The sequence below is a fragment of the Molossus molossus genome, unplaced genomic scaffold (genome assembly GCF_014108415.1).
Source record: "Molossus molossus isolate mMolMol1 unplaced genomic scaffold, mMolMol1.p scaffold_m16_p_2, whole genome shotgun sequence".
NCBI lineage: Eukaryota > Metazoa > Chordata > Mammalia > Chiroptera > Molossidae > Molossus > Molossus molossus.
Genome location: NW_023425355.1, coordinates 98237548 through 98250847, shown reverse-complemented (window position 1 = coordinate 98250847; position 13300 = coordinate 98237548). Strand labels below are relative to the sequence as shown.

Sequence of the window (13300 nt, the reverse complement as noted above, 5' to 3'; positions counted from 1 at the left end):
TTGGCTCAGCAGTTAGAGCATCGGCCTGCGGTCCAGAGAGTCCCAGGGTCGGTTCCCACTAAGGGCACGTACTTCGGTTGCAGTTTGTCTCCGGCCCTGGTTGGGTTGTGTGGGTGGCAACCACTCCATGTGTCCCTTTCACGTCAATGTTTCTCTCTCTCTCTTCCTCCCACTTTATCTCAGCAAAAAATGGAAAAATGTCCTCGGGTGAGGATAAAAAAAAAAATGAGGATAGTGTAAGGAGCCACTGGGACAACTTCAAGCGTGCCAACATTCGCATCTTGGGGGTGCCAGAAGAAGAGAGAGAACAAGAAATTGAAAACCTATCTGAAACAATAATGGCATAAAACTTCCCTAACTTGGTGAAGGAAACAGACGATACAAGTCCAGGAAGCACAGAGTCCCAAACAAGATGAACCCCAAGAGGCTGACACCAACACACATCATCATCAAAATGCAGAAGGTTCAAGACAAGGAGAGAATCTTACAAGCAGCAAGAGAAAAGCAGTTATTTACCTACAAGGGAGTTCCCATAAAACTGTCAGCTGATTTCTCAAAAGAAACTTTGCAGGCCAGAAGGGAGGGGCAAGCAATATCCAGAGTGATGAAGAGCAAGAACCTACAACCAAGATGACTCTATCCTGCAAAGCTGTCACTTAGAATCGATGGCCATATAAAGAGTTTCCCACACAAGAAAAAGTTAAAAGAGTTCATCACCACCAAACTGTTATTATATGAAATGTTGAAGGGTCTTTTTGAAGAAAAAGATAAAATATATGAACAAACAAAATGGCAACGAATACATATCTATTGACAATTGAATCTACAAACAAAATGAACAGGCAGAACAGAAACATTCTCATAGATAGAGAACATTTTGTTGGTTGCCAGATGGGAGGGGGGTTGGGGGAATGGGTGAAAAAGGTAAAGGGATTAAGGAGTACAAATTGGCCCTGGCCGGCTTGGCTCAGCGGTTAGAGCATTGGCCTGCGGTCTAGAGAGACCCGGATTCGGTTCCTGCTAAGGGTGCGTAGCTCAGTTGCAGTTTGTCCCCGGCCCTGATTGGGTCGTGTGGGTGGCAGCCACTCGATGTGTCCCTTTCACACCAATGTTTCTCTTTCTCTCTCTCTCTCTCTCCCACTCTATCTGAACAAAAAATGGAAAAAATGTCCTCCGGTGAGGATAAAAAATAAATTTAAAAAAATAAGTACAAATTGGTTGCTAGACTGACAGATCTCAAAGGGAAGGGGGTTGGGGGGGGAGGGAAGAAATAAACCAAAGAACTTATATGCATAACCTATGGACACAGACAACAGTGTGGGAAAAGGCAGGAGGGGGCGGAAGTGGGGAGGAGGGGGGTTAATGGGGGAAAAATGAAGAACAGTTGTAATACATTCAACAATAAAAATAAAAAAAAAAGAAAGAAAGAAATAGACTTTATTAGGCACAGAAGGTGACTAGTGGGCGGTTACAAAAGGGCTACTGGGTTTCCTCCCAAACTGGAGTACAGTATGCCAGGGGAAGGAAGGGTAAAAGAGTATGTATTTTCTTTGCCCTCTCCCTTCAAGGCTGCATGCGGATGGCCCCATCCAGCCGGATGACCTCTCCATTGATGAACGGGTTCTCAATAATGAATTGTACCAGATGAGCATACTCAGCAGGGTCGCCCAGTCGGTTGGGGAAGGGCACCTGGCTGGCCAGGAAGTTGCGCACTTTCTCTGGAAGGCTGGCCAGCAGTGGGGTGCCAAACAGGCCTAGACAAGACAGAGAGAGTCAGAGGCCCACGCTCACTTTCATGTTTACCCAGTTCCCCGTCTCCTTAGCCCTACTTGTAGTGATTCCCTATGCCCTGGATGGAAGGCTGCTGCTGCTTAGGCGGCAGACACTTTCCCCCTCTATTGCCCACGGATCCCATCCAGTCCCAGGTGTGGCAGAGAGGAGATATGTGTACCTGGAGCAATGGTCATCACCCGGATGCCCATGGGAGCCAGATCCCGAGCAATGGGCAGTGTCATGCCCACTATGCCCCCCTTGGAAGCAGAGTATGCAGCTTGTCCAACCTGGAGAAAGAGTGGAGGTCATAGGTGGGAGGCCCCCAACAAGTCACTGAGGAGGCACAAGCCTTGTCCCTGCTCACACACCTGGCCCTCAAAGGCAGCAACGCTGGCGGTGTTGATGATGACTCCACGTTGGCCTCCCTGGTCTGGTTCATTCTGGCCCATCTCACCAGCCACAAGGCGGATCACATTGAAGGTGCCTATGAGGTTCACCTGGAGAACCAATAGAGACATGGTTAGGACCTGAGGCAGAGGCAGCCTTTTGTCCCCTAAAAGCTTTGGGAGCACCCACAGCCAGACACCTCTTATTCCTACCCCTGAAGAACATCCAAGGCCTTACATTGATAACTCTCTGGAAGTCCTCTAAGGTATGGGCCTGGCTCTTCTTTAAGTTGTATGTCTTGACGGCTACTGCAATGCCTGCACAATTGACTGCCACGTCCACACGGCCAAACTTTTCTTTTGCTAGAGTCAGGGCTGCTTGTACATCCTTCTCTGAGGTCACCTTTAGAGGGAGAAGTAGCACACACCCAGCACACACACTCAGCATTAAATCTATGGGAGAGGAGGGCAGAATTATATAAGGGAGAGGCCAAGAGAAAACCTGAGAATGGGATAAAGCTGAAAATGTTAGGCACTACAGAGCAGTGTTTCAAAACATTTTTCAAATCTATGCCCTCTTTTGATAAATTCACATATCAGTGGAGATTCTCAGATGCTGTGGATCAGAGCACAGTTTTGAGAAATAGTGATGAAGACGACTAGTTGTGTATCCCTATCTACAAAGATGACTGCATCAAGTTTTACTGTCTGTAGTCTGTTTCATGAAGTTTTTCACCTTTGGAAATATACATGCCTTGGCTGGTTTGGCTCAGTGGTTGGAGTGTCGGCCCACAGACCAAAAGGTGACAGGTTCAATTCCCGGTCAAGAGCATGTGCCTGGGTTGCAGGTTCAATCCCCTGTACCAGCCTGGGTCAGGTGGATTGTGCAGGAGGCAACCAGTCAATGTGTGTCTCTCACGTTGATGTCTCTCTCTCTCCCTTCCACTCTATCTTAAAAAACAAACAAACACAAAAACAATGGAAAAATATCCTCAGGTGAGACCGGCCAGTGTGGCTCAGTGGATTGAGTGTGGTCCCTTGGACTGAGAGGTCCAGGTTCAATTCCTGGTCAGGGCACATGCCCAGGTTGCAGGCCCAATCCCCAGTGGGGGGCATGTAGGAGGCGGCCAATTGATGTTCTCTCTCATCAATGTTTCTATCTCTCTCCCTCTCCGGTCCTCTCTCTCTCTAAACTCAATAAAGAAAAATATTTAAAAATAAATAAGTAAAATTACTGGGCACCATATGAATTTTCAACTATACATAGCCACTCCAGGAGATGCTGATATGTGCAATCCCCATCCCCATTGCTGTGAAGGCAAAAGGAAATGGGTCCTCTACTCACATAGACAGTACCCTATGGGAGGGGGGGACCCCATGGGTTCCCAGGCAAGTATCCGGCGGAGAGGTGAAGTGACCCCACTTACGTCGGCTGGGGCGAAGGCGCAGTTCTTCCCTAACTTCTTGGCCTGGGCCTCCCCATCAGAGCTGGGCACGTCCAGAAGCACAGCAGTAGCCCCCTGCCCCACCAGTCGTTCCGCCGTGGCCAGACCTAGGCCCGAGGCGCCTCCGGTTATTATGGCGACCAAGCCCTGGGAAGAGGGCACGGTTAACGGTTACGCTGTGCAGACCCTTTCGTATATATGCCTGTTCTCCAGGCTTTTCTGATTCGCCCCTGCGGAGTGACTCAGGTGTGCCTCCTCTCCTTACCAGTGGGCCCTCTAGGTTTTTCCTCCCCAGACAGTCCATCCAGTCACCCCACAGACGCGTGCTACGGAGAGTTGACCTTCACCTTCCGAGCCCCATCGCCGCAATACCAAGCCTAGATACGGGTGACCATTTCTCCCAGCACCGATCTCTTCCCCCTACTTCCACGGCCGCAACAGTCCCAGCAGGTGCAACGGGGCAAGCCGCAAGGGCGAGGGCCCGGATACCTTCACGCTCCGACACACCGCGGACATCTTTCCCGTCTCCCCCTGCTCCGCCTGCCGCGCTCCCTAAATGGCGAACAGCGGGGCGGGGCCGGCGGAGGGGCGGGGCCGGCGGGGGCGGGGCGTCCGGGAGTGGGTTGACTGCTCTGATTGGCTGTTCAGAGAGTTAGGAAAGGGCAAGGTGCCCTCAAGGAGTTGTGTCACCTGGGGAAAGGACCCAAGAGCAGCAGAATGTCACACCCTCCGCCCAACTCTTTAGCTGGCCCGGGGCAGGCAGCCAGCTCCGCGGGGGGCAGGGAGGGCAGGAGATTGAGTGTCCCTTACTCCTCAGAAAAATTCTTCATTCAAGTATAAACGTAACAGAGAGACTCTCATATGCAGGTTTTGTGTGGGACACTGGGGATACCCAGAGGAATAAGAAAGGGTTCATGCCTTCCAGCACAGCACAGTTCAGTTGGAAAAGAGACAATTACAGTATAGACACAGACAAAGGAAGGTAAGAGAACCAGGTAATAGGGCACAGACATGAACAGACAAAGAAGGAGATTCTGAGAGTCACATAGAGAGGAATATGTTGAGAAAGAGATTGTGAGGAACAGAGATGCCAGGTTGGATCACAGATATAGACAGGGTTGTGGAGAACCACTAAGAGACACAGAAGACAGGAGACAGACATGCAGAGACAGATCAACTAAGAAGCACAAGCCCAGAGAGGCATAAGCAGAGAGGCATCACCAGTTCAACATTTTCTACTGTCCTCTGTGTTTAAGGTGTTTTGAACCCCAAAGCCCAGATCACACATTGTGTATTGGACCTCAGTCAGAGGCTGTTATTTAAGACCTAAGTCTGTGGTCATCCTATGACATCTTTCAACCAGCATCCCAATTAGAATCTTGAATCCACCTAACCTAGCTAATCTGACTTCCTTCTGTACTTTTCCCCAAACCAAGATCTTCAGGCCATTAATCTTACTCTACATGTTCAGCCCTGTTTGACTGTCTGTTTCCTCCAATTATTATTATTATTATTATTATTATTATTATTGGTATGTGCCCCTAGCGGGAACCAAACCCGGGACTCTCTGGTCCACAGGCCCATGCTCTAACCGCTGAGCAAAACCGGCCAGGGCTGTTTCCTCTAATTAAACTATCTCCCCATGTATTTTCTCACCCAGGAAGACTTCCCTCTGGGCCTCCTGGTTGTTGACAACCACCACATTCATGGGTATTATACCATATTCATCAAAAGATTTAGTACTGCCTGGCCAGTGTGGCTCAGTGGTTAAGCATTGACACATGCACCATGAGGTCGCTGATTCTATTCCCGGTCAGGGCACATGCCCAAGTTGTGGGCCAAATCCCCATTGGGGAGCATGCAGGAGGTGGCCAATAGGTGTTCTCTCTCATCAATCTTTCTATCTCTCTCTTCCTCTCTCTAAAATCAATAAAGAAAAAATTTTTTTAAAAAAGATTTAGTACCAAACTCACAATCTTTCTGACTACATAAAGTCCTTCCAGCAATTTATAGCTCTTCACCAGGCCCAGTATGCTCCATCTTCATTGACCTCTTTTGTGTTCATCGTTACATGAGCTGTTCCTTCTTGGAATGCTCTCCCCCTGATCTTTGCATGACTGCCTTTCGCATGATTTGCTTAAATGTCACCTCCACTCCCTGACCACTCAAGCTGTAGCCACTTAGTTACTATTCCATTGTGTTGGAGGAGGTCATCAAGAGAATGCAACTGCCAGTTGTTCTGCCAGCTGGAACCAGGAAATCGATGCCATCTCACCCTCTCCCCTGTCCTTGGAATGCATGCTCTACCCACCATTCCCACAGCTGGAGTGTTTCAAGGATGCAGCCTTGATAGAGCAATGTGCTGTTGAAACAATCAGGACAGTATATGTGACTGAACCTGAGACAGGCTAATAAGCCAGGACAAGTGAAATAGGGAAACTGAGACAGATAGTTAAACAGCAGTTTGCAGCCATCTAGTAAATCCTATCTTCCCTAAACCAGGGACACTTACGAGAAAATGATTTGTACTTCTCCCCAGCCACAGCGTAAATAGCTTAAATCACCCTACTCAGGGAGACATCAAAATCCAATTAGTGCCATTTGTCAACCACACCCAAAGGCAGATGAAGTCAAGAGAATAAATCTCAGTTTGGCACATCAGCATAAAGCTGATGAATATTCTATCGAGATCCTCCCCTAAGACCTCCCGTAAATGCCCAACCTTTAAAACCCCTCAAAAAATGAAGGTCCAGCTGAAGCTCTCCCTCCCAGGAGCACTCGTGTGCCTCCCCCGACCCTTCTTTCCCCACAGGCGTGCATCTCCTAGACTCTAAGGGACCCCACAAGGCCTGCAACCAGGGCAGCAATGGGCAGCAGCAGTTCATCCCGGGAAACCCCTTGAACCTGTCCCCAAGGCCCTCTTTTCTCTGACTTCTTAGTGAGCCAAAGCAGACCAGCCTAAGCTCATTTCCTCAGCCTTTCCTTGTTTCACTGTCCCCAGCTTTAATAAATGTCCTCTAAAATTCACCTGGACTCATGTTAAATTTTTCTTGCACGACGTCAAGAACCCACACACTACCAGCTGGCCCTAGGCAGACCTGCTCAGGGCCAGGTCCCCTTTCTGGTAACAAACCCAGTTAAGGCCTCCATATAAACTTTTAAAATTCTAATGGGTGAGTATAGAGTTTTATTCATTTTATGGCCACCCAAGACAAGCCTCATATGTGAGTTCCCTTGCTTATTAAACCTGCCACCTACCAATCTGGAGTGGTTTGCCTCTTTCTTCCTTACCTTCTGTGTACAGGAGTCAGTTTGCAAACCAACACATTGCATACTTGAATTTTCTGCATAGCACTTACAGGTCCATAATCTTTTTTCCAACCTTGGGGCCAAATGTGTTTTAGAATTCAGAATTTTTTCATTTTTAGAAAGGAAGACATATACTCAATATTACATAACTACTGAGAAAGGTCTGGAGCATCACTTATAATTAAACATTAATATTTCTAGTGTGAGAAGTATGAAAATGTACACTAAATGTGAATCGAGACTATAAATCTCATGCTACTTCAGGTCAGGTTTAGTCACCTAATGAATTTGGGCTCTAAAGTATGGAAAAACAACCTTATTCTTTTCAGAACTTCTGGTATTGTGAAATTGTGGCTAAAGGCTTTTGAGCTTTGTCTAACCTGGCAGTGTGTGTGTGTGTGTGTGTGTGTGTGTGTGTGTGTGTGTGGTTCTTCCCCTCCTGGACAGTAAGCCCCTGGCAGCAGAGTCTTGTCCTGCTGGTTCACCTCTTGGCTACTCAGTGTCAAGAACACTGCCTGGCATGCACTATACACTCAATACAAATGCATGAATGAATTAATGAGTCAATGAACCAATCAATCTTGGGAGAATTTGCAGGCCCAGCTTCATGATTCCTTCATCTACTCAACTTTAGGGACTTTCACCTCCTCTCTACTTTAACCAACTTTGTCTAGGCCACATTATTAACCTTGTCCTGCCCTGGAATGACTCCCTCCATTCCTGGCATCTACACCCCACCATCTCTCACTCTGACTATGTTCTCTTATCCATCTCGGGTCTCCTCCGCTCTACCACTTCTTTTATCTACTTGAACCCTGTTCTGTGAGCCTTTCTATTTTCTTCCAGCCTGGTGGCCTCTTCCTACTTTTCTCCTGGCCAGAGTAGGCCCTCTCTCATTCCCCCTCTCTCTTTACCCATTCTCGCTACACCCTCAACCCATTTTCCCCTTGACATTCTACCAATTCAAGTCCTTGACTTTTTAGCATGGACTCTGAAGCCAGAAGGCCTGGGTTTGAATCTCGGCTCCATCATGTACTAGCTGAATGACCTTGGGCAAATTACTTAACTGTTGTGCCTCAGTTTCCTCTTCTGTAAAATGGGTATAATCAAAGCACCTACCTTGTAGGGTTGTTAGGAATAAAAGAGTTAACAACTATATATATATATATATATATATATATATATATATATATATATATGGTACTTCGGACAGTACCTGGCCTTTGGCAAGAGCTATGTAAATGTTAGCTACTGCTAGTCTTCGGAGCAATGTCCCTTAGCCTTTTTTATGCTGTGGACACCTCTGGCAGTCTGGTGGACTCTAAGAAACCCCTTCTCAGAATAATGCATGCATAAGATAAATAGGTTTACAAAGAAATACAATTATCAAAATAATAAGAAATAGCCCTGGCCGGTTTGGCTCAGCGGTTAGAGCGTTGGTCTGCGGTCCAGAGAGACCCGGGTTCCATTCCCGCTAAGGGCACGTACCTCGGTTGCAGTTTGTCCCCGGCCCTGGTTGGGTCATGTGGGTGGCAAACACTCAATGTGTCCCTTTCACGTAGATGTTTCTCTCTCTCTCTTTCTCCCTCCCACTCTATCTGAACAAAATATCAAAAAATGTCCTCGGGTGAGGATAATAATAAGAAGAAATACACCTGTTACATATTAATATATGTGCTTCTTCTTCTTCTTCTTCTTCTTCTTCTTCTTCTTCTTCTTCTTCTTCTTCTTCTTCTTCTTCTTCTTCTTTGTTAGTAAGGATACTTTTCCATTGATTTTTTCTTCTTCTTTTTTTTTTAATCCTCACCCGAGGACATTTTTCCATTTTTTGTTCAGGTAGAGTGGGAGGGAGAGAGAGGAACAGAGAGAGAGAAACATCGACATGAAGGGACACATCGAGTGGCTGCCACCCGCACAACCGACCAGGGCCGGGGACAAACTGCAACCGAGGTACGTGCCCTTAGCGGGAACCGAACCCGGGTCTCTCTGTACCGCAGGCCGACGCTCTAACCGCTGAGCCAAACCGGCCAGGGCTCCATTGATTTTTAGATAGAGTGGGAGGGAGGGCGGCAGGGAGAGAGAGGGAGAGAAACATCAATCTGAGAGAGACACATTGATTGGCTGCTTCCCACATGACCCCTAATGGGGCCAGGGATCAAACCTACAATGCAGGTACGTGCCCTTGACCGGGAATTGAACCCTTTGGTTCATGGGCATACGCTCTAACTGCTGATCCAAACCAGCCAGGACTATATATGCTTCTTTTTTTTTTTAATTAATTTTTTCCCTTTATTGATTTTTAGAGAGAGAGGAGGGAAGAGGGAGAGAGAGATAGAAACATTGATGAGCGAGAACATCGATTGGCTACCTCCCGCATGCTCCCCAATGGGGATTTGGCCCACAACCTGGGCATGTGTCCTGACCCGGAATTGAACCAGTGACCTCTTGGTGCATGGGTCGACGCTCAACCCCTGAGCCACACCAGCCCGACTATATGTGCTTCTTTATCAATACATTAAACACCAAGCTCTAGCAACAGATTTAGTAACTACCATAATTTCAAAATAATGATATTATTTTGAGAGATCTGCAACCACCATAATAAGGTATGAAAATCTGATTTCCATTGGTGACAAAGCCACAGGTACTGCTAGACTACTATAGCTTATTACTCACATCCCCTAGAAGGACATGCTACATTTCCGTTAGTGAAAATAAAGATGCAGTTCCCATCCCCCTTATCCAGGTCAATGCGCTCCTTAAATTCTCTCTACAGACTCCAAAGGGGCTGTGGACTCTAGGTTAAGAACTCCTGTGTTTAGAGCAAACGGAGGCCATTGGGTGAATGTTTCCTCTTGTCATCTCCAACATTCTCTCTAGCCACACTATCCTTTCCTTGGGTCTCAGAGAAGCGAGGTCTTGTTTGGGGCTTGCTCTTCCTACTGGGCTCTGGGTCCCAGCCCCTCCCACTTCCTTGGGGATTTGTGCCATTGAACATCCCTTTTCTTTATTGTTCAAACTTCTGCCTCAAGATCATTAGAAAATTGAGAAAAGCCCCAGCCAGTTTGTTCAGTGGTTAGAGCATCAGCCTGTGGACCAAAGGGTCACGGGTTTGGTTACCTGTCAGGAACATGTACCTGGGCTTTGGGTTTAATCCCTGGCCCTGGTTGGGGTCGTGTGGGAGGCAATCAATTGATGTGTCTTTCTCACATCGATGTTTTTTTTCTCTCTCTCTCTCCTTTCCACTCTTTCTAAAAATAAATGGAAAAATATCCTCAGGTGAGGATTAACAAAAAAAGAAAAAATAAAATCAAGCCCTGGCTGGTTTTGCTCAATGGTTAGAGCTTCGGCCTGTGGTCCAGAGAGACCCGGGTTCGGTTCCCGCTAAGGGCACGTACCTCGGTTGCAGTTTGTCCCCAGCCCTGGTTGGGTTGTGTGGGTGGCAGCCACTCGATGTGTCCCTTTCACGTCTATGTTTCTCTCTCTCTCCCCCTCCCACTCTAGCTGAACAAAAAATGGAAACATGTCCTCAGGTGAGGATAAAAAAAAGAAAATCGGGAACAGATCTAACTCAACTGATATTCATCAGTTTGAGTGCATGAGGGCCAGAGGTGAGCAAAAGGGCATGTCAGGGACCCCAGAACAAACAATCCCCAAGGGGTATTAGCCTTACCAGGAGATGAGAGAAAAACAAAGGTGGTCTTCACTCTTGGGAGATAAGAACTACAAGATAAACTGTTGAACCCTTGTGGCCTGCAGTTACCCCTGCAAAGGCAGAGTTGCACTAGTTCCAGCTGGTTCTGAGGTGACATGGGCAACTATAAAGGAACTCAAATGATGAGTGTAGAGAAGATCCAAATGTGTGCCTGTTATTTCCAAGTGAGTTGGGGCACAATTTGAATGAATGGTTTAAACTCTGAAGCAGTGTGCAGGACATGAGAATGACAGGTGAGCCTCTGAGCGTGCGCTGAGGACACATGCTAGCTGAGTGTTTACCATTTGAAGGAATGGAGCTGACATCCCAATGAGCCTGTGTGATGCCAGCCTAGGGTCATGACGGCTTTAGCATTGCCCAAATCAATGGCTTTGTTCAGCCTTTGTGTAATCAGAACTTTGTAGCTGCGTTTGACACGGATGATTACTTCGTCCTCCTCCTAGAAACACCCCTTGGCTTCCATGACACCTAATTTTCCTGGCTCCTCCTGCTTCTCGGACTGTTCCTTCTAGGTCTCCTCCCCGGGTTCCCTTTCTTCTGTGCCCTCACTGGGAAGCACATTAATCTCCTGGTTTCAATACTGCCTCTCAGCTGAGGACTTCCCAATCTCTACCTCCAGCTCCCCTCTCCACTAAACTTCAGAATAAGATAGCCAATCATTTGGTAGCCCCTTACACCAGATGGCTCTTAGGCACCTCCAACATGTCTTAAATTAAACTCCATTATTTCCCCCTAAACTTGCTTTATCTCAGTGTCTACCTTCATAGACACCAAAACCAGACCCTGGGGCCAATGCCCTTTTCACGCCATCTAATCAATGGCTAAATCCTGTTGATTTAATCTACATACTTTTTTTTTTTTTTTTTTTTATCCTCACTCGAGGACATTTTTCCAATTTTTGTACAGATAGAGTGGGAGGGAGAGAGAGGAAGAGAGAGAGAGAGAGAAACATCGACGTGAAAGGGACACATCGAGTGGCTGCCACCTGCACGACCAACTAGGGCCGGGGACAAACTGCAACCGAAGTACGTGCCCTTAGCGGGAACCGAACCCGGGTCTCTCCGGACCACAGGCCGACGCTCTAACCGCTGAGCCAAACCGGCCAGGGCTAATCTACATACTTTTTAAATCTGGCACTTCCTCTTTCTCATCTTCCTATTGTCAACATCCAAAATCTCTTGTACTGTTGCATCCAGTCAAATCCCACTGCTGTCCTTATTGAAAGGATCCTCCAAGAAGCCAGCAGAAGCCTCTTTCTAAACTTCAAATTTTGTTATGTTACCCTCCTTGCTTTAAACTCTTTCAGTGATTCTCCCTCACTTTTAGGGCTCTCCATAATCCACAGCTGCTGACTTCCTGACTTCAGCCTGTATAACACTATACTTTCCAGCAATAACGCACAGTAGTGCTGCCAGATGATTTGTAAATTAAATTTGAATTTCAGATAAACAACAAATAATTTTTAGTATGAGTATCTCCCGTGCAATATTTGGGACATACTATTATGAAAAGTATGTTATGAACTAAAATTATTAGCTATTTATCTAAATTCATATCTAAGTGGGCATCCTGTATTTATATTTGCTAAGTCTGGCAGCCCTACCCCACAGATTATCCTCAGGACCATGAGATGCACCCCCTGACTCCCACAGCTCTGTATGCCCACCTCTGAACCAATACTTATCTCCTGACAGATCAGCGGTCTGTTCTGATCTCTGTATCCCTGGTACGCCATACAGGGCCCCGGGCAGAACAGATGGCAGTGTTTGCTGAGTGAATGAATGCGTACATGTGACATCACAATAAACCTGCATCATTTGGTGGAAACAGTAAGTACTGTGATCAGTGCAGTGTCAATTCCACTTATGCCCACTATTCCTTCACAGCCTTGGAAGAATTACCTCATGGTTTACACATCCACCCAGCAGGAGAGCTAGAAAGCTGGGAGTTGTCTGTAGGCTTAGTGAAGCCATTATAGGGCCAGTTGGGGGTGTTTGTTTGTTTGTTTGTTTGTTTTTGGAGGGAGGGAAGGAGCAGGAGGGAGATGATGGTATCCTGGCAAGATGGAGGTAGAGGAAAGAAAAAAGGCCTGGAGTCAGGGAGGCTGTGGGGCGGGGGAGGGGATGTGGACACCACAAGGAGGGCGGGAAAGCAAGCAGGTAGGAATGAAGGCAAGGACCTGGGAGCCGGCTGGCACCAGAGCTAGGAGTGACAGCCGCTGTAGGCAGGGCAGGGGAGCCCGAAGGAGGGAGGCTCTGGCAATGCGGGCAGAACCTTTCTTCTCCCTCCCAGACACGCGGACGCCGGGGCCTTAGCCCTTCTGAGGCTCCCAGCTCTCCAGCCCCAAGGTTAGACTAATTTCTCTAGTCCCTCCCTCGGGCGCCTAATCAGGAGGACCAGGGAGAGATTCTGATAATCCTTTACCCTCTGCTCGGCCTGGGTACAATCAGGAAAGACTTGGAACAGAATAAATGGAACAGAATAAATGGGGGGGGGGGGAGTCAGCCTGGGCGGGGAGGCAGCTGCTAGTGAAACCCCACCAATGTGATTGGGCAGCACCGAGGAGTGGGGAGCCAGCGGGGTGGGGGTGTGAGACTTTAGAGGCAGTGTCTGTAATAAATCTTGACCACGCACCCACTGAAGGAGAGGATGTGGGTCACGTTGTATTGGGC

At 47.5% G+C, this 13300-nt stretch overlaps 1 protein-coding gene across 3 annotated transcripts; it reads right to left on the bottom strand.

Annotated features, from left to right (window-relative positions):
* Positions 1-1419: 1419 nt before the first annotated feature.
* HSD17B10 (hydroxysteroid 17-beta dehydrogenase 10) lies at positions 1420-4166 on the bottom strand. Of its 3 annotated transcripts, none has more exons than XM_036270801.1 (6): positions 4094-4166; positions 3587-3751; positions 2398-2562; positions 2142-2270; positions 1952-2060; positions 1420-1754 (listed from the first exon to the last, which is right to left on the bottom strand). In XM_036270801.1, exons 1-6 carry the CDS (start codon positions 4118-4120, stop codon positions 1564-1566), a joined length of 786 nt encoding a protein of 261 aa, XP_036126694.1. In that variant the 5' UTR covers positions 4121-4166; the 3' UTR covers positions 1420-1563. The 3 variants fall into 3 exon arrangements, with proteins under 3 accessions (XP_036126694.1, XP_036126693.1, XP_036126695.1); XM_036270800.1 differs by having other exon boundaries at positions 3870-4137; XM_036270802.1 differs by having other exon boundaries at positions 2398-2612; positions 3952-4137.
* Positions 4167-13300: the final 9134 nt, after the last annotated feature.

What these genes read in the sequence shown, in the direction of transcription:
- HSD17B10 (XM_036270800.1), bottom strand. Translation starts at nt 3,908, where the DNA reads ATGGACTGTCTGGGGAGGAAAAACCTAGAGGGCCCACTG. An exon ending in TTGCTGCCTTTGAGGGCCAG is followed by an intron (nt 2,061 to 2,141) that starts GTGTGTGAGCAG and finishes CTCTTTCTCCAG; the next exon opens with GTTGGACAAGCTGCATACTC. An exon ending in GGTGATGACCATTGCTCCAG is followed by an intron (nt 1,755 to 1,951) that starts GTACACATATCT and finishes TGTCTTGTCTAG; the next exon opens with GCCTGTTTGGCACCCCACTG.